At 40.2% G+C, this 20,871-nt stretch overlaps 1 protein-coding gene across 1 annotated transcript in view; it reads right to left on the bottom strand.

The window, feature by feature from the left end:
* Positions 1-729: 729 nt before the first annotated feature.
* Ermp1 (endoplasmic reticulum metallopeptidase 1) overlaps positions 730-20,871 on the bottom strand; it is a 34,304-nt gene continuing 14,162 nt past the window's right edge. The window contains 9 exon segments of the mRNA XM_051199952.1: positions 730-922; positions 1,003-1,166; positions 5,313-5,428; positions 6,146-6,348; positions 8,322-8,474; positions 12,853-13,043; positions 13,412-13,586; positions 16,358-16,578; positions 19,058-19,270. Of these exon segments, the coding sequence (XP_051055909.1) occupies positions 758-922; positions 1,003-1,166; positions 5,313-5,428; positions 6,146-6,348; positions 8,322-8,474; positions 12,853-13,043; positions 13,412-13,586; positions 16,358-16,578; positions 19,058-19,270 (1,601 nt within the window). The 3' untranslated portion in view covers positions 730-757.

The raw sequence follows: 20,871 nt of genomic DNA, 5'->3' as shown, positions 1-20,871 counted from the left end.
CAGAAAATCAAATGCAGCAATAAAATTATTATCTCAGAAGAGCCATGCTAGCAACTCGGTGCTCTGGGAAGAAGTTTAAGTCTTACATTGCACAAATAAAGCAACTCATGAACTATGAGAAGGGGATGCAGGTGAAAAGTTCTCTTCCCAAATGATTGGAGCATTTTGAAGGGGGAGCAGACAAAGAATGCTACCTCAGAATAGCGGTCCAGAAGTGGCTTCCAGGGCTGGGAGTCAGACCCAGGGCTCACAAAAGACACTAAAACCCCCTAATGGCTGCCTAAAGAAACAGCTCTTGGGACTTCCTTCTTCATGGCAGTCACTTTGCAATACTGCAATTACAGGTGAGAAGAGCCACTATCCCTCTGAATGGTATTTTACCCACCATCCACTGATAACCTACTTCATTAACAGTAGTCTAACTGTACATCTTTCTTGATCCTCAAAGGAAAGCTACTGAAGTGGTATGTTGCTGAATCCTTACAGTCATACAACTGACATGTATAAATGGCAGTATCCACATGTGCTTACGTGCCTGAAAACTGGAATTTTCAAGTGACAAAAAGGCCAGGCATCACTATCCCAAAGTTTAACCCATATGGTACTTGACCCTGAAGAATATTAATCCAAAAGCTCTTTGAACATATGCTCACTAAAACTCATTGACTTGTGTTACAAATATCCATATGACATGGGAGAGAAACTGTCCCATGGAATGTCCAAGGGCATTTACATGCCCCCAAGCCCATCCACACAATTAAAACACAAAGAGACTGTAAGTGCAAACCCACGCAGAGGGAAATGTCCAATCCGGGAACTTCTCTTTCAGAGTATCAAGCTCAGGAGATCTCTTGTCTTCCCCTGATAGATAGTGTGCAGCAATGGCCACCGTGACCATTCCTTCTGGCTGTTCTTCTGACACCTGCTAGAGAAAACCAGTTAGATCTCTGAAGCCAGAACACTGAACTCCAAGTACTATCTGGGAGCCTGGGAAATTCCCACCTGTACTTCTATCCAGAACTGCCATGCAGAGGCCTGGAGTCCATGAGAATAAAACACAAAGTAGTCCCCTCCTCTGCTTGTGACTGGAATGCCATTGCCAAGAGACCACTGAGAAAGTGTTGATCCTTTGTGGGTTCGAACATAGAAAGACATGTGGCTTGGTCCTGGAAGAGGAACATTTCCATCAGTCAGGAGTGACAAGCAATACAGTTAATGCCCAAACCAAACCATACTGTCCTGGTTCATCTGTGTTGTGACTATAGGTAGGCTCTCCACAGGCAGGAGGGTTACCACCTTGGATATTTAATATCTAGCAGTAAGGATAAGAGAACAGAAAAGGCAGAGAATGTAAATGAGAAAAGTAACTGCTAATGGAATTTACCTAATCCCCCACCCCGAGATTGCAGGAAGAGTTGTAAAGTAATCTGCCTGTGGCTAGTTCCTTAAGGCTCTCAGTGTTTGGACTAGGGTAACTGATCAACCTGACTCAAATCCACTATTTACATGGTATCAGAAAAGTCTGGGATAATTTAGCCAAATCCCAAGGTACACAAAGTTAATCACATTTCCACAAAGGACAATTCATCATAAATGGAAATAATCCTGATTTGCTTATTGAAGAATAACTTGGGATGCCTCTGAGGCTTTATACCAAAGACCTAAAATGTTATGCCAAGAAGTCTAGAGTCATTCTGCAAGCAGCAGAACTACTTAAGGAGGAAAGTGACAATCAAATGTAGATCAGCTGGTGGCACTGTGAGGGAAATCCTAGAAGGCTAAACATGGAAAAAGGAAGAGTCAAGGCTCAGTGTGTATCTGTTTGACAATGACCAATACTACATTTTCAGTAAGGCTTCTTAAGTCATAACCAGGCTGGGCAATAGCAGTACACACCTTTAGTCCAGCACTCTGGAGGCAGGCAGATCTCTGAGTTTGGCGGCTAGCCTGTACAGAGCCAAGGTTACACATAAGAAACCCTGTCTCCCCCCTCACCAAAAAAAAAAAAAAAAAAAAAAAACCTGCAAAACTCAAAATCACCAAGTGGCACACTCCAGCAGTCCCTCAAGATGCCGAGGCAAGGAGACCATGAGTTTGAATTTGAAGATGGCTTGTCCGAAAAGTAAATAAATGAGCCTAAGGAGATAAGCTCTAATCACCCTAAGCGAAGCAGCAGTGTCCTAGGACCTAACTGTTGTTTTTGAGGCCAATGTCATGTGCTCCAAGGGAGTAAACTTACTGTGCCTTCAGCAACCATTAAAATAAGTTTGATTTGGGGCTGGAGAGATAGATGTTCAGCTGTTAAGAGCATTTGCTGCTCACTATGCTACCTGGCTAGCCTGGAGTTCCATATATAGACCAAGTTGGCCTTGAACACAAAGAGATCTGCTTACGCCCAGCCTGATTTTAATTGGCCTTTGACTATTTGAATAATGACACTGAGAGAAAAAGGGTTAAAAGTTTTAGCGAAATAGTTGGTCAAGTGTGGTGATACACCTGTAACCCCAGCACTGGTAAATCAGACGCAGGAGAATCATAAGCTGAGGCAAGACTTGAGCTACAGAGCAAGACCCTGTCTCAAGCAAACCAAAGGCATACCCACAAAGCAGTACAGTGTTGTTTGAAAGTGACACTGGATTAGCTGTAGATATGCATTTCAAACTCTAGGGCAATCACTAAAAATAAAAAACAGGATTTCTCTGTGTAGCTTTCCAAGAACTCACTATGTAGACCTTGAATTCACAGAGATCTGCCTGCTTCCTGGGTGCTGGGATTAACAGCATGTACCACCACTGCCCAGCACAAAATTTCAAAACAAAAACAAAACAAAACCTATAAAATGAAGTAGTTAATACCTCAGTGAAAACTACATTGAGGCATTAAAAAGGATGGGAGATAAAAAGACACAAAGGCAAAACTATTAACCCATTTAAACTGGGTCATAAAACAAGACCCAACAAAGTACTATCTATACGAAATTCTTAAGATAAATACACATAGATGAAAAGTAAATGGAAGGTGCTAGAGATGTAGCTTGGTGATGGAACATTTACCTAATATGTATACAGCAGAAAAATACACAATTTTTAATTAGCAATAATCAAAAGAAAGCTTTGGAAAGCTACACAGTTGACTCATGCAAGGGAAATGTTCACTGGTGAAAAGGCAATTATATAAGGTCAAAAAGTAGTGTATAAGAAGATAAAACAGTACTTAAAATGCATTCACCTAACAGCAAAGCCTGAATACAAGTAACACAAAAACTCATCACTGAATCTGGACCCACAGGGCAGTCAAAGAATGTCCCTCCAACATTAGCAACTCACAAGGAGCATTACCCAAGCCACTGCATCCTCAGCATGCACTATACCATCACATATTTGGAATATAAATCAAACAATGATTTCTTGGCTCAAAATGAAATTAAACAAGAAGTTGATGTCAGAAAAGAGGCTAGATTATTTGGAAACTAAAGAGTGCATTTCTGATAACAAATGGGTCAATACAAAAGACTCAAGAAGTAAGTGTCAAGAGAAAGGGTTGTGTTTTAGTTTTTTGAACTAAACACTAAATTACAACAACTTAAAATCTGTGGGGTCTAGAGCCAATTTCATAAACTATGGTCCACAGCACCTTACAGGCTGTATAACTCAATGTGGGGGTGGAGAATTAGCAATAGTAAAAGGTTTCTGAATATACAGCAACCACAACAATCAAACACTGTGATAGTCTGAGAGAGAAAACACTGGTAATCTGACTGAGAATGCCCCCCCATGGGCTTGTATAGTTGAATGCTTGGTCCCCAGTTGGTACAACTGTTTGGCAAGAACTAGGAAGTGTGTCACTGGGGGCAGGCTCTGAGGTTTCAGAACCCCACACCATCCCTACTTACCACTCTCTCTGCTTTTGCTCATAGACCAAAATATAAGCTCTCAGCTACTACTCCGGCACCATGCCTGCCACCTTGTTCCACATCATGATGGCCATGGACTCTGACCCTCTAGAACTGTGAGCCCCAAACTAAATGTTTCATTTTACAGCCTGTCTTAGAAACAGCAACAGAAAAGTAATTAAGACAAACATATAATGAATCCAATGATGCACTCCATGACTTACACACAGCCTTGGATCTGAACACACGACATGAATACTTTGTACTGTGTATGCAATGCCACCAAATGCTGCCTGAAACACTAGCTCAGATTTGATATTCATTAGGTTATGAGTTAGTGTTTATACTGTCTGTACAAGATTTTCTTCTCTTGCATAAATGTAATGGTCATATAGTCATACATTTATAATATTTAACCTCTATAAGCATATAAATATCAAATCTGACTGTCTTTGGACTGGAATGTGATAAGACTTTAATTTTTAGACTTGCTGTTTGAGTTCCTGACAACTTTCATAAAGACTTGTTAAATGAATTTTGTATTGGGATTAGTACAAAATTTTACAATTTCTGCAATGGCCCTAACCACTTCTGCCATTTGTACTGCATACTTATTGGAGTGGCACTCTCAGCACTGACGATTATAAAGTCAAAATACTGATCAACTTTTGGAAGTACAGAAGATGCTCTAAATCTTACAACAGCAAGTACTCTAGATGTAACTCTTCATGTAAAAATTAAATGAAGTCATCCATCTCCTTAGTGTGCACATTTGTTTTTGTTGTTAGTTACTGGTAAAATTATATGTACACCAAAGAACTTTGAAAATAAATTTCTCTAATTTATTAGCAGTAAATGATTGCTTTGTATATCTACTTTGTAGCCCCAGAGCCAAATAAAAATTTCTCAGGTGTAAAAAGTTGGCAGGTATAAAAATTTTAAGAAACCTCACCGTAGGGCATAAGCAATATTGAAAAGAAAATTTATAGCACTGAATGCATATAGTAGGGATAACAATCTAAAGAACATAAGTTAAGCTTCCACCTTAGACAAGAAAAAGAAGAGTGAATTAAATAAAAAAAAGTAGTAGAAAAGTAGTCTAGACAAGAAAATTGATAAACTTTAAAGTGTAGTTTTACTCATTTTTTTAATCCTAAAACTATTCTAAGCAATAAAGCATATTAGATTTTCTTGTAGAAGTTTCAGCTACTATTAGAAATACTATAAGGTACAAGTTGTGATAGTACATGTTTCCAGCACTCAAGAGGCTAAGGCAGGAAGATCATGATCTCTACATGAGTCTCAGAAGATGGATGGATGGATGGATGGATGTTGCTCTGATATATAGTGGATGGGAAGACATATATATTGCAACTTACTGAAAAACTAAGCAAATGAGATGGGAAGAAAACTGGCTCACCTGTTGCTTCAAAGGTCAACTTTATAGAACCCCATGGTGTCTTGTCTTTGGAGATAAGTCTGAAATGAGCAGGATTTCTTGGAGAAATTTCTGGGGCCGGAAGATACCAATTTTTCCTATTGTAAAGATAGTGTTAATATTTAGGATGCCTTCTTAACTGACAATAAGTAAAATGTAACTCACAGAAGAGTTCAGAATACACAGAGTATGAAAACATCTAATATGGTAAATGATGCCAGCTCCTCTGATGCCCACGCTGTGTAACAAATCCTCCTTAACTTTAAGATCAAAGGAATTAAGGGCTGGAGAGATGGCTAAACAGTCAAAAGCTGGGCTGCTTTTACAGAGCACCCAGGTTCAGTTCCCAGCACCCACATGACAGCTGACAACAACCTGTAACTCCAGAGTCAGAGATTCAACACTCTCTTCAAAGGTATAAGGTGCACACACTATGCACATAAATGCAGGGAAAGCATACATACATATAAAGTGTATCCTTTTAAAAGAACAGGAATTACCTAGGCAATTCCAATCCTATTTCCTCAGATGCAATTCTGAGATGCCAACTCTAAGAGCATCTCAAGCTGGTATGAAGCTGTAACTATTGCTTGTATTATGTTAGGAAGGTAGCCCTTTCTAATTACTACTCAGGTTTCTTGAAGAGAGACTTCTTAAAACTATTCTCCTGAGTTTGTTATCTAAAGAAGTGGACATTTTGTAGTCATATTATAAACAAGCATTTGTAAAGTATTATAAACAACATTTGACCAAGTTAAGGATAAGTTTCAATTAATAAGAATAACCCCCAACTTAAGCAAAAAGTAATGACCAACCTGATCAGAAAGTGTACTGGAAGATACCAAGGGAAGCCACAGAGTGGGGCATTCTCCTCACAGTGAGCTCGGATTGTGTCATTGATCTCAGGAATGTGAGGTGTTATGTGAGACATTCCAGTGTAATCAAACCCATTGATCCATATTCCAGAGTCTCTTTTTACTACGTTTCCTTCCAAGTTATGGAAAGTTCTACTCATATGCTGAAAAGAACAGACTAGTAAGTAAGGAAACTTCTTCAGCTACTATACACACATTTGTACCCCAGTTCAGAACTGATTAGAAACAGGAAACAAAAAGGAAACTTAATAATTACTAAGTTACTGTTAGTGGGATTTTTCTTTTTAAACTAGATGACAGATACGTAAATGACTGTTTTATTGCAAATTACAAATATAGCTGAAGTATATTTAAATTATACATAAAACTTAGCTGGGCACTGGTAGTATACACATTTAATCCCAGGACTTGGGAGGCAGAGGGCAGGTGGATCTCTGAGTTCAAAGCCAGCCTTATCTACAAAGCGAGTTCCAGAAAAGCCAGAGCTGTTACACAGAGAATCTCTGTGTGTGTTGGGGGTAGGGGGAATACATATTAAATTGATCAGGGACATTGTATATGCAGTAGTCTCAATTGCTCAGAAGGCTGAAGTGGAGGGTCTTCTGAGCCCAGGAATTGAAGGAAGTCTAGGTAATACTGTAAGAGTCTGTCTCAGAAAACAAAATGGGCTGGTGAGATAGCTTAGTGGTTAAAGCATGTACTGCTCTTCCAGAGGACCCTGGTCGAATTCTGAGCACCCACATCAGGTGGCTCATAAAAACCTGTAACTCCAGCTCCAGGATCGACACCTCTGGCTTCCGAGGGCACCTACACTCAGATACACATACCCACACAGACACATGTATATACATAACTTTAAAATGTCTTTCTTAAAAACCCAAATGACCAAAAAAAAGAAAAAGAAAAAGAAAGAAAGAAATTCTACTCAAATTTAAGTTATAATTTCTTTCAGAAGATTTATAATGGAAAGCACATGTGTATGACCACACTCATTTCCTTCTCAGTGCATCACATGCAGTTAATCCATCCACAGAGAAAGACAGGTATGGCAGCAGACAACACGTCGGTCTTAATGCCCAAAGGGCTTACAGTGTATTTAATAGCACTCAGCAGCAGAGAACAGCCCGGAGGCAGGGAACAGCACAGACAGGGTTGTCATGGCATGGGTCATGGCAGAGGGAGCACATGTTGGAACTCAGGGCTATTAGCTTTTTGGGTAGAATACAGCTGCTTTCCTCTATAAAAGCAGATTATCAGTAATAGAAACTTGCACATCTGGCAGGGCCTAAAATAGTTATTATTTTGCCCATCAGGGGCGAAAAGAACTCAAAACAAGTCACAGTCCTTTTAAAACTAAAAATATAACTTTTCCTAAATCCTACTGCCAGAGTTGGAACAATTGCCACTCCACTGAAGACCATGATGGACTGCCTTAAAAACTGTTCTTCACCAAAGGTTTCCTACAAAACAGACCCCTGTCCTAAAGACTACCACCAAGGACTACTTGGCTTCCTTTTCGAAATCTCTCAGATTATAGAATTTTTTCCGTCCTTGAATAATTATCTAAATCATGACTCAGTTGGCACTGTGTGACCATGCTAAAACCTTTAACAAAACTGAAAATGAGCCTCTGGCTATTTGGTACCACTTCTAAGAGGTTTTATAAAAAGACCTGAAATCCAAAGAAAGTCCTAAACTTCATTTTAATAACCCTTTTATAGGTTATATTCATCACATATTACTTTGAATGTTACTAAGGCTCAATTTTACTAGCAATTTTTAATTTATATTTTATATTGTTAGTAATAGTTTAAGACTTTTGGTCAGCCTACAGATATTTATGCAATTTGTATTTTCAACTGTTCATGATTTCCATGATTATATATGTGCATCTATTATACACACACACACATATATACATCATGGAAAGTGTGTCTAGCTAATAAGAATGTGCACTGATGGTCAGTGTCCCTTGTTGTTTTATACACAAAGAAATATAGACCAACTAATTATGTCAACAGCTGAAAAGTCAGTTTTCCTGTTCACCAGTAGAGCTCAAAGTACACACAGTGATGTCATCCTCTGACTCTCACTGCTTATGAAGAACTGCCCTTACCTGAAGGAACACTCTCTTTGGCTTTGGACTCACAGGGTTGGAGCTATATGGGAAAAAGGCTCCACAGCAGACGAGAAGCAGTGTGGCCACACACACCAGGGTTAGGGTCAGCATGGTTTTCTTTGTGCTTTTCACAAGGTAGATGAATATAATCTAAACACAAACACAGAAAAATTATTAATCCATACCTCTGGTAGACAGGTATTTTAAATGATGTTTTTTAGTGGGTATTGTCACTAGAAGCCTGGGTAATGTACTGTGACACAGTAAACAAAGCAGTAATTCCTCAGGTATCCGTCAGAGCCTAGAAAATGACAGGTGCCTTCAGCTGGCCAGGACAGAACTTTGGGACAGTGGGCGGGAAACCAACAGGGAGGATGGAAACAAGACTCAATGACCCTGTGCTCAAGCATCAAAAGAAAAAGGGCCAGAATCCATTTGCAGTCAAGTCAAGCCACTGCCTTCTGTGACTCACTGGCTAATAATGGCCAACCCTGCACAGCAGACTACCACTGAACTGAACCCAAACATGGCATCAAAGCTGCCAAACTGTCAAAAGGTAAGTTTTTATGACTAAATGTGTTTCAATAAAAGTTAGATTCTACCTTTAGTGTTTATTACATGCTAATAAGAGTTGGAGTCATACTTACTAGTTTTTAGATGGATCTTCTAAAAGTTCCATTTGAAGAAAAACTAACTATGAAACAGTACTGTGCTTTTAAGTTAACCATTATGACTACTAAACAATGAATCTGAACTTGGGACAGTAAACATGAATCCCTCAGTTGCAAGGTTGGCATCCAAAAGATATACTTAGCTTTTTATCGTAGCCAAATCAGCAAATTGAAAGAAGGGTGCACACAAAATATATTTCAGTCCCCTCAGGTCTGAGAAACTATCTAAAACTAGCTCCTTTTGTTTCTTTATCTTCCCGCCTACACCTTAAACTCACGAAGAACATGAATACAAAGATATTTCCATTGAGGAGAACAAAAAATATAAATATTGAAGTTATGCAAAGTTAAAGGCTCCACATACCAAGTATTCCCATGTCCTTTTTGGGGCAATTTCAACCAAACAGTGCTATTCTTGGGTGGGAGGCCTTACTCTTGTTTAATACGTTAGGAAATAATCACTCCAGACAACAAAACAACTGTAACCTATTTGTTCCTCTACCACACAGTCAGAATGCCCAACATGCTTCAAATGTCCCAAGTAATGAGCTTCCCCTCTACTGGAAGCCTGGTAAATTTGAACATACAGATACTGTTCAGATCAAGTTGGATGAAGGAATGGAATTGGAGAGAAATTAATATATTTTAGTTACATCTATATATGTATTTTATTTTTTTAATGCTACTGCCAAAGCTACCCTAAAATCCGACTTGAAGCTACCACTTCCTATTGAAGTTCTGTCTTCTCCAAATTGTAAGACTCATCTTCTAGAAGGTTATAAATGAATGGGCTCAAAGAATGAAGATAATGAAGGAGCGGCCATAAAGAGACAGTATGCTTGGATTCCACAGTTGAGCACCTTTACAGTTGTATTGCCTTAAATGTTGTACCTTATGTCACTTTTAAATTCTTAAGGGAATACAGAATCAAATGAAGCTAAGTGTGGTAGCACAGTCCTGTAATCCCAGCACTTGGTAAGTGAAGGCAGAAGGACCATGAGTTCAAGGTCATCTTCAGAAAGTTTAAGGCTAGCCTGGGGCATGAGACCTTGTGTCAAAACACCAGAATTAATGAGTAGTGGATCTGGGAAGATAGCTCAGTAGGTAAAAGCACTCACTATGCATACATAAGGACTTAAGTTTTAATCCCCTGCACCCATGTAAAAAGTCAGGCATGACTACCCATGCCTCAGCACTTGGGGGAGCAGAGACAGGCAGATCCTGGGAACTCACAGGTTGGCCAGCCTCGCCGAAAAGCAAGCTTCCAGTTCAGTGAGTTATTCCCTTTAGGACATAAGGCAGGGCCTGGTAGGGGAAGGTACCTGATGCCATTCTGTGCCCTCAAAATGCCATTTACCCACATATGTGTATACAACATACATGAAAGAAAAAAAAAAAAGGCACATCTAAAGGACCCCAGTGTAACCTGTATGAACTATGACAGGGCTCTGACCCCATGTTTATCATCAAATCTATTTCAGCTCTCAGACAATCGATACAACCATGGTACCCAACAAACAATAACTCTAGGAAATATGGTAACTTATTACTTAACAAAAATGTAATTGTTTTCCAAAACATGTATTTTTAAAAGCCTCAATGACAATGACTAAGAAGCTTCCCTGAAGTAAAAATTATGGTTCAGTGCTCTGCTACCCAAGGAGCAACCTCATTCAATCAGGAAGCCACTGTCTTCAACACTGTGACACATAAATAACAAAACAAAGAGAAAGATGACTTACAACAACTAAAAGTAACAGCAGCATTCTCACATAGTAATGAAAGGAAATAAGGTTTTTGTTTTAGGGGAAGAATGGTGGTTTTAAGACAGGTTCTTACTACATAGACTTATCCTAACCTAACCTGTAACTCAGATGTAGACCAGCCTGGCCTTGGACTCAGGTACATTCATTCCAACATGCTCACTTGTAATTTTTTTTTTTTAAATATTCCAAGAGGTATTTTCTTAAAAACAAATAACAAAGCCTTCCTAATAATACTTTTTGGTAATCCTGGTAACCCTTTAATCTCATTCCTCTGGCTTCCAAGAAAGCCATGACTGGGGGACTTTCCTAATCTCGTTTCACAGGTTCCTTATGATCATGAGATAGGATTCAAATGTCCTACACCTGAATCACCTTTGTAGGCACCAGAAGTTTCAACCATCTAGGACAGTGGTTCTCAACCTGAGGGTTGAACAACCTGTTCACAAGGGTCACCTTAGACCATCAGAAAACACAGGTATTTGTATTATGATTCATAACAGTAGCAAAATTACAGTTGTGAAGCAGCAACGAAAATAACTTTATGGTTATGAGGAACTGTATTAAAGGGTCACAGCATTAGGAAGGCTGAGAACTGCTGCTCTATAGTGTAAGTACAATGAAAACCTGATTCATAATTCATAGCTACCCTTTAGACCAGATTCCCATTTACAAAGGACAGAACTCTACTTTCTCCTTTATGGTTGCATTTTGTTTTTTAGGACAGGATCTCAATATGTAGTCAAGGTTGGCTTCAAAATCATCATCTTCATGCCTCAGCCTCCCAAGTGCTGGGACTACCATTATGTGTCTCCATGCCCAGGCCTCTAGCTTCTGTAATCCTCACAACAGAAGATCTACGGTTTGAATGGGAAATGTTTCCTTCAAGTTTATGTGAACACTTAGCCCCTAGCTGGGAGATGCTATTTGGGGAAACAATTAAACAGGCAAGGTCTAAGTGGAGAAAACAGGTCTCTGGTCTGTTGCCTCTGGCTTCTTGTCACAATCTCATCTAGACCTCCCACAGGTTTCTACCACCAGGGGACCTCTGCCTTCCTCACCATGAACAGTGCCTTTAGGAACCATGAGCCAGAATAATTTTTTCCTTTCTTAAGTTATTTTTACCAGGTATTTTCCACACTGATAAGAAAAGCAAGAACACTTAACAAATACAGAAATACAGGGTTAAAGGGTTAATAATAAAACTAGAAGTAAACAACAAATGTTAGGATTCCATCCACCTCTGTAAATGCCAGTAAGAGTTAATCATTACCCTGTAGGTTGTGTTGTTTGTTGGGAGGAGGGGTCATTTTCTGTGTTGGGGAACTGAACCCAGGACCTCATGCATGAGGCAGGCACTCATCAGTGAGCTACTGCCTCAGCCTTTCATCTGTATCTCAAAGGCAAGCAGTTAAGAGGTCAGGTTTCTTTTAGTACTAGTATAGCTAATAGCAAGCAGTGTGCATAAGAATGACTCTAATAAATGCAGAGCTTTCCTGGTAGCTGGGGAAATTCCGCAGATGGTGTTGACTATGACTGTGGCAGCCCCTTGCCTCGTGAGGTCTTCAGAACCTAATTTACAGGGAACTCCCTTCACTGCAGGTACAAAAAACTCACCATCGTCCATGAACAACTAAGCAGTCATGAACTGCAGTCCCTGTCTCCACTTGGTTCCCTAGAACAGAACATCTCACAATCCACACTTGGTATATATCCCACGCATCCATATCTATTAGCGTATATATGGAAGGGGCTCTCGAGCTTGCCCGCTTACTCTTTCTCACATATATATATATATGTGAGATTGATTATATATATATATCAATCATTAAAACAGTAACAATAACCTCACCATGCAGCCCTGGCTGGGGCTCATGACCCTCTCATTTCTCCTTGAGTGATGACTAAAGTGTGCATCACCGTGTTCTCTGTCTTCTTGGCACACTGAACCCACAGTGTCCACACACTAACCCTATCTTTTGTTTAATTTTTTCTTAATAAAGTATAAGCAACATAAATCCACAGAATCCAGTACAGCTAAAGTCATCACATATATAAAAAAATAAAAGCAAACAAAACCCATTTTTTTCTTACAAAATAGGAGGAGAGAATCATCACACAGACAGCCAAAATGGAGGCTAGCACAACATCAGGAGGGATTTCGGAACCACTTCTTCCAAGGATAGGAGTAAACATTTCAAATACAGCCCAGATGAGATACAGTCCATAAAGATATGGGATAGACATCCCCAAAAGGTAAAGAGCAGTAAACCTTCCTTGGGCACCTAGGGAAAAAGGAAGAAACAAGCCTGTAAGAGACCATGACAAGCTGCAGGGCTCCTTTTCACAGTGCTGGCCTGCTCTAGCACCTGGCAGAAACTGAGTCAGATGTCACTCGAGTCCCTTTGGTACATGTGATCTAGTGCAATTAGGCATTTTCATCAGGGATGATAAAATAATATTAAAGTAATATAGAGGCATATGTTCAGAAACATGAGAATGGGATGGGGCATAAAGTATAAGATAAATATTTGTATGACATAAAGAATAAAATATTTTAGAAAGCCAATTGATTAAATACACAAATAATCCCTAGGAGACTTGCATTTTTAATACAGTTTCCATTTTTATAAAAAAACAAAAATGACCCTACCATGCTTCTTGAAGTCGTTGTACACGCAAAGCTTTGTGAGTAACGGAAATGCTACCCAGATAGCACTTATGAATGCAGAGCAAAATCCTTGGTAAGTGAGAACAACAAGAAAGCCACAATGCACAAACAACGCCGTGTCAAAAAACACCTCTCCCAGGTACTGGTTGCTGACATTCTGAAAGAAAGAAATGTAGTCTTGTTCATAGTCATTTACAACGTTTTTAATTACAATTTCTTCAAGGCCAAATGCATATTTCCAGCATGGGCAACCCTTCAAACAGATGAAGGAAAGACTCACATGGCTACTCCTGACTGCAGCTGCTACACAGGACAAAACAGAGAAGGCAGGAGCAACACTGTTGTTTCTATCATAAGGATTGGAAACGTAATAGAAAGATTCCTAAAAACATCCACCCCATATTCCTTTTCTGTTTCTGTAGCTTCCAAACACTGTTACAAGCAATCTAGTGGTTCATGAAGGACATTACCAGCTGCTACAGCATCACAAAGCACGTATCAGAGCACCCACCCTTCACAGCGATGCTCATGGTGGATGTGTGACTTCATTTTCCTGTCTCTCCTATGCTACATCATCCATCATCTTTGCCACTTGGACACCTTTTTCTTCTCTTGATACTTTCTTATACTTTGAAGTTCCTTTTAAAGAAAGACATGGAGTCCAAGGGCATCGTATACTATTTGGGAAGAAAGCTGCCTACGGAACTTCAAATATAACATGTGCCCAAGTGATTCCAAAAGTGCAAACCTCAAATTATAATCACAATGGATAGATACCAAAGAGAGAATGGCTGGGCTTTAAGCTTCTTTCTCTCATTCTCATTTCTGTTAAGGGACCACACTTTAAAGTTCACTGGCAAACAGTTTGGGGTAGTTAAATATTTAGATGCCCAACCTAGTGTTAAGAGGCGTGGTCTTAAAAGAAAATAATTCTCCGACTTCAACCTGAAGGCTAGATGGGTGATGCACACCGGTGGTCCCAGCACTCCTGAGGCTGAGTCAGACACCCTGCAGTTTGAAGCTGGGCTGGGCTACAGAACAAGATTCTTACCCAATCTGGGACACAGTGAGGCTCTGCCTCAAAATACTCAAAATAATAATAGCAGCAGTAATTCAGTCTGAAACTAAATGCACTCAAAGAGCTCAGTAAGGAACACTGAAACTTGCTATGTAGATACAGTGAGAGTTCAGGGCCAGCCTGAGGAAATTTAGTGAGACCCTGTCTCAAGTAAAAGCAAAAAAGAGGGAGATAAGAAAAGTGCTTAGTATACAAGGATATTCAAATGTGAGTATGAATCCTTTAACTGCAGAAACCAGCAAAGTAAAAAGGGACCATTGCTAGGATGTGTGGGGTGAGGGTGGAGGAACAACAGAAGGGGGAATATCAGGGCACAAGTAATCTGATCAGGGAAAGGGGGTACTCTAGTTAGGGATGGGGAGGGAGATAAACACAGAAGGAGGTGGGAGGGGCTAAAACAACTAAAGATGTCTGAAAAAGTATTACAGACTCATACTATGATGTGTATAAATATACATATATAGTTTAAGTGAAATTTTCTCATATGGGCTGGTAATGCTCCCTCCAAGAGCCAAAAGGCCATCTAACAAAACCCTAACACCAGGCTTAAGAAGCCCTCTTTTAAGTTTTTGGTCAGAGTTGCCCAAGAGAGTCCCAAAACATTACAGGCTATTGTTATTGTCCTTGGTTGCCCCTAACAGGTGGAGGTGAGTCCTTATTGCTCAGATACCGTGTGCAGACACAGGAGGCCTATAAGCTAGAACTGACAACATGCAAGCTTCCACAGGAGGGAAGCAACCTACCCAGCTGTGAAGCCTATAAACCATAATGACCAGCATGGCAAGAAAACCCTATGGGTGCAATAGTGACTGACACACATTATCTTGGTGGTTGGACTTAAGACCTACTCGGAGGGAAATCATGCCTGGTACTGAAAACCTGGTACTAGAAACCTGGCCAAATACCCAGGACTTTTTAATCCCTAACCATATTCTACATGCCCTCAGACCCACAGATAAGTGTGGTCCTCACCCTGCATTAAGGAAACTCTGCAACAGATAGAGAGCATTACAGAAAACCACAGCCAATCAAAATGCAGAATTGTGGAGCCCGGTCCCAGTGACTACATCTACAAACAACTCTAGAACCTTAGGCTCGGGGAACACTGCAGAAGTGGAAGTACAAAGATTGCAAGAGCCAGAAGATCAGGGAGTTTGCTATGAGACTTTGTCCCCTAGTAATATCAGAAGCTACATCCATAGTCTCACCAACATGACTGTCTAAATGAGCTGCACAAGGCCTCGGCCCTACACAAAGAAAGACAGGCAACTAAGGAATGCTGAGTGGAAGAAAAATAATCTTTTAGGGATTGGTTATCCAATACCAAATGGCCAACTCTAAAAACATACACGATTAACAGTATATAGACTTAAAGAGGTTATATTTGTGAACATATACATATATTTATACATACATGTATATAACAACTACTGAAAATAGAGGCCATGATTTTGAAAGAGAGCAGGAAGGGGTATTTGGGAGGGATTAGAAGGTGAAAGAGAAAGAGGGAAATGACACAATCTTAAAAACAAAAGAAAGAGTGATGGGAAAACCAATGAGAACATTTTAAATGCAATATTCTTTTAGGAAAGAAGACAAGTTGTGTCAGACATTGCCTGAGAGTCCAGCAATGCCACCATCATCAGTCTTACAGTCCAGAAGAGCACAGTGACAGTCACACATTCCCAGAATAAGCTAACTCCACGAAATTAACACTATGACAGCATTTTCTATAGCCATGCCAACAATGTCTAATGCCTCTGAAAGACCATACATAATAAATTTCACTTGTTTGTCTTCAATTCTTGAAAGCAGCAAAAAGAAAATAACAAAACACCTCAGCCACTTACCACATAATAAAATCTTTTTGCAAGGGTATGTATGAGTATTATTTTAGCCACTGTTGCAGTCCCATACAGGCAAACAGCAACATAAAAGTGGTTGTACCATGAGAGAGACTGTCCAATGAGAGAGACGAACACTGCTATAATAAGAACTGTAACAAGGCTCGTGAACCAGCTAATGAAAGTGATGGCAAGTCCGCATAAGAAGTCTCTTGTGTAGTCAACATCTAATAGAGAAGAATACAAAAAGTTAATGTCACCATCTTCATCAAATCAACTATAACACCAGTAAAGCTAAAGAGGCAAATTTTAAAACAAAAAAAAAAAAAAAAAAAAAAAAAAAATCACTACTATAATTGCAGTATAGTGTAGAGAACTGAATGGGATAAGAATAAAGGATGATATTCAAGGAACACAGTGAAATTCCCATAATAGTAAAAGCTCTTAAGAGATGTCTCACAGGAACAATTCAGATACACTCCTTACTAGGCAAAGTGGCAGTAATCGTCATCATTTTTGGGATGCTTTGTTTAAGCATTAGCAAGGATTTTTAAAAACCAAAGTTCCATATAAACTCTTGCTAAAAGGCAATAGAAGAGAGCTGGTAAGATGGTTCCACAGGAAAGTACACTTACCATACAAGCCTGTAGTGTTATTTTGTTTGTGATCTGAAGATCAAAGTGTAGAATTAGCTATACTAGTTAGCCATAGACCCTAGGCAGTAATCTCAGCACTCGGGAAGCACAGGCATACGGATCTCTGTGAGTTCAAGATCACCCTGAGTTATACAGGATTGATCCAGTCTAAAAAAAACAGCCAACAGTGGTGGCTCACACCTTTAATCTCAGTACTTGGGAGTCACATGTTTTAATCCCAGCACTAGGGAGTTGAAGACCAGAGTGATATGGCTGGGAGGAAAGAGGAGCTCATGGCATTCGATCTTAGACTTCCTAGAAACAGGGTCACCCATTTGGTTTGAGGATTCAGTAGAGACTAGAGGTCTCTCTTGTGTCTGGCTCCTCTACTTCTCTGATCTTTCAGCATATACCCAACTCTGGGTTTTTATTATTAAGACCTGTTAGAACTCATGTTACAGAAGCTTAACAGCCTGAGTTCAATCCCCAGGCCCCACAGAACTGAAGCCCACAAGTTGTCTACTGACTTCACAGATATGCACCATGGCATATGGTGCATGGTAGTATTACCAGCCCCACACATACGCGCACGCACACGCACGCGCACACACACAAGAATAAATGAATAAATAAGTGTAAAAATGTTTTAAAAGATGTTAACATTGGAAAACAATGACAGGGAAAATAACTGGTGGTAAAGAATTATTTAAATTGCTGCTAAATACTTATCTTGAATAACATATAACAATTTAGCTTCTGAAACATTTCAAGCAGAAATGACCTGGGTAGAAGGGAACAATTTAACCAGAAGCACTGCATCCATCTTCTGCACTGTGCTGATGGCCTATAGTGAAGAAGACTTAATGGAGCTTGTCACTAACAGTAATCCACAGGGCCAGCAGGCAGCTCAGCAGGCCACCCAGGACCACATGGTGGAAGGATACTCCCACAAGCTGTCCTCTTGACTTCCACACACACACAAAAAAAAAAAAAATACAAATATTTTTAAAACATAAAAAGTCAACTTCTATAAACCTTTTGTTTTTCTTTTTGGTTGTATATAAAGTTAACTTTTAACGCAAGTTATAAAGTTGAATATTACTGAATTTCAAGACATATTAAAATTTGCTATTAAAAAGTAGGGAAACCTAACAGTTTCTTTTCTTTTGAAGAAGTACACATGAAAGCACCTCTCTTTACATCGTTTACAATACTAAGGGTCTATTTCAGACAGCAGGCAGCTCCAGGAGCACACAGCGCAGCTTCCCACAGATCCCCGCAGGGCACAGGGCATTGCACTGCACAACAGCTCTTTGGCATTATGAGGCTCTGCCTTCCATTAGTTTGATTACAGCAGACAAGTCGGCTAACTTTACCAATTTCAGGGTGAGTGCAAAAACTGTTGACTTCACCAACCTGAACGTATAATGAGCATACCAATTCAGTACTTATCTAGGAATTCTAAAAATATAAATCAAGTAATGTTCTCCTAAGATGCTATACTTCCTAGGAAGAAACAAAAACAATAGGTAAAATCTCTCAGACATCACACCCCATCCCAGTACCCATACCTTAGGGGAATACTTACTCCTAAATGGGTAAAATCTCTCAGACATCACACCCCATCCCAGTACCCATACCTTAGGGGAATACTTACTCCTAAATGGGTAAAATCTCTCAGACATCACACCCCATCCCAGTACCCATACCTTAGGGGAATACTTACTCCTAAATGGGTAAAATCTCTCAGACATCACACCCCATCCCAGTACCCATACCTTAGGGGAATACTTACTCCTAAATGGGTAAAATCTCTCAGACATCACACCCCATCCCAGTACCCATACCTTAGGGGAATACTTACTCCTAAATGGGTAAAATCTCTCAGACATCACACCCCATCCCAGTACCCATACCTTAGGGGAATACTTACTCCTAAATGGGTAAAATCTCTCAGACATCACACCCCATCCCAGTACCCATACCTTAGGGGAATACTTACTCCTAAATGGGTAAAATCTCTCAGACATCACACCCCATCCCAGTACCCATACCTTAGGGGAATACTTACTCCTATGTTTGGGCTGCAGCAGTTTTTTCCCCAGGAACAGAACAACAGCCATGACCGCCATGCAGTTTATTATTGAGCCAACACGAGAAGGGTATGCAATGACAAGCAGGCCGAACACATCAAAGAAGACCACATTTCCATGTTGATACTCAGACGAAGAGGCCAGCATGTCAGATGTAGCTAGGTGTTTAAGAACTGCTAAAATGTTGTCACCTTTTAATAAGACAGATAAGATGATCGATTGGGTCGTGATTTACACATACCATGTAAAGCAGAAACAGATCAGGCACTATCTGAAACAGAAGTGACTGGGAGCTCTCCCCCTTTCTTACCAAATGTCCCAGGTAAAGTCCCTCTCTTGCTTTTCTTCCTGTCCACTTGGAAGCTCAACCTTGGCCCTCTCCTACAGCTCTCCCCTAAGATCAACTGGACAATCCCAAAGCTCCGTTATAGGCCTTCCTTGTGGAATATACTATAACTATGTGAAACCCTGCTCTAAAGACCAGAAATTCAGTGGTGAAACAGACAAAACTTCTCAGGAAGTTGATCAGAACAGAGAAAGTTGTTACAAATGTTAAGCAGTATTAGGAAGGGGAGGCAAAGGCAGGAGAATTGTGAATTCAAGGCCACACTAGGTTACACAGCAAGTTCAAAGTTAGCCTGAGCTATACATACAGCAAGACCTTCTCTTAAACAAAAACGTTTTCTAAAAGAACTGGAGAGGTGGCTCAGGGACCAGTGATACAGAGCTTGAATGGAATGCATACGCGAGGCCTGGGTTTGGTCTCCCATACCCAAGGATGACAAACCAAAACAAATTACAATAAAAACCACATTTAGTCAGAGGGCAGAAGGCCTTCTCTGGGTACACAGAGAAATCCTGCCTCATCAAAACAAAACATTTTAAAAAATTAAAAAACTTAAAAGGTGAGCCATGTGTGGTAATGTATGCCTGTAATTCTAACATCTCGAAGCAGAGGCCAGAGGATGCCAAGTACTTAGCAGTTGGGCCTACATAGTAAGTAATAATGGTAGAACATAGCTAAAAAATTAAGACTGTCCAGACTGACAGAACCATGTCCATGTTGAGGGGAAGGTTCGTGTTCTCTCTCTCTCTCCCCCTCTCCCCTTTCTCTCTCTCTCATAAAGACAATCCAAATTGTCCTCTCTCTCTTCCCCTCTCTCCCCTCTCTCTCTCATAAAGACAATCCAAATAAAATGCACGCTCCTGCTTCCCCAGCACTCCTATGTTTTGTCAGCACCAGTCAAGGCACCTTATCCCACATAAATGACAGTCAGAGGCTAACCCTCACCCTCCACCCCGTACTGCATTGCCAACAGGTGACACTTAAAATCACTTTAGTAAGTTCACTTATAAACTTAGTGCACGCCACTGCACATAGCTAGAGGTCAGAGGACAACTTTCCAGAGTCAGTTCTCACCTTCCACTGTGTGAGTTCCAGGATCAACCCAGGCCGTCAGGTTTGGCAGCAAGTACCTTTATCTGCTGAGCTGTCCCATCAGCCACTTGTTTTTTAATGCTAGGGTTGGAATCCAGGGCCTTGCACATGGTAAGTGGTACCCTAACACCAAATCTTAATGGTTTTTGAAGTCATCTACAATTTCCCCCATATGCTTCAACCTTCTTCCAAAAATATGTCAATCTAGTCTGAAGCCTTCCATACTCCCATGCCCTATCCCCATTTCCTCCTCCCCTGTGCTGTGCTCTGACTTAAAAAGTCATCTCCTCTCCACAGCCCAAATCCCTATCAAATCTTTGAGGCTCAGGTTTGCCTCCCTGGAAAGCACCACAA

This window comes from Phodopus roborovskii, unplaced genomic scaffold (genome assembly GCF_943737965.1).
Source record: "Phodopus roborovskii unplaced genomic scaffold, PHOROB, whole genome shotgun sequence".
NCBI classification, from domain to species: Eukaryota; Metazoa; Chordata; class Mammalia; order Rodentia; family Cricetidae; genus Phodopus; species Phodopus roborovskii.
The sequence above is the reverse complement of the archived record's forward strand: the minus strand, read 5'-3'. Positions and strand labels throughout refer to the sequence as shown.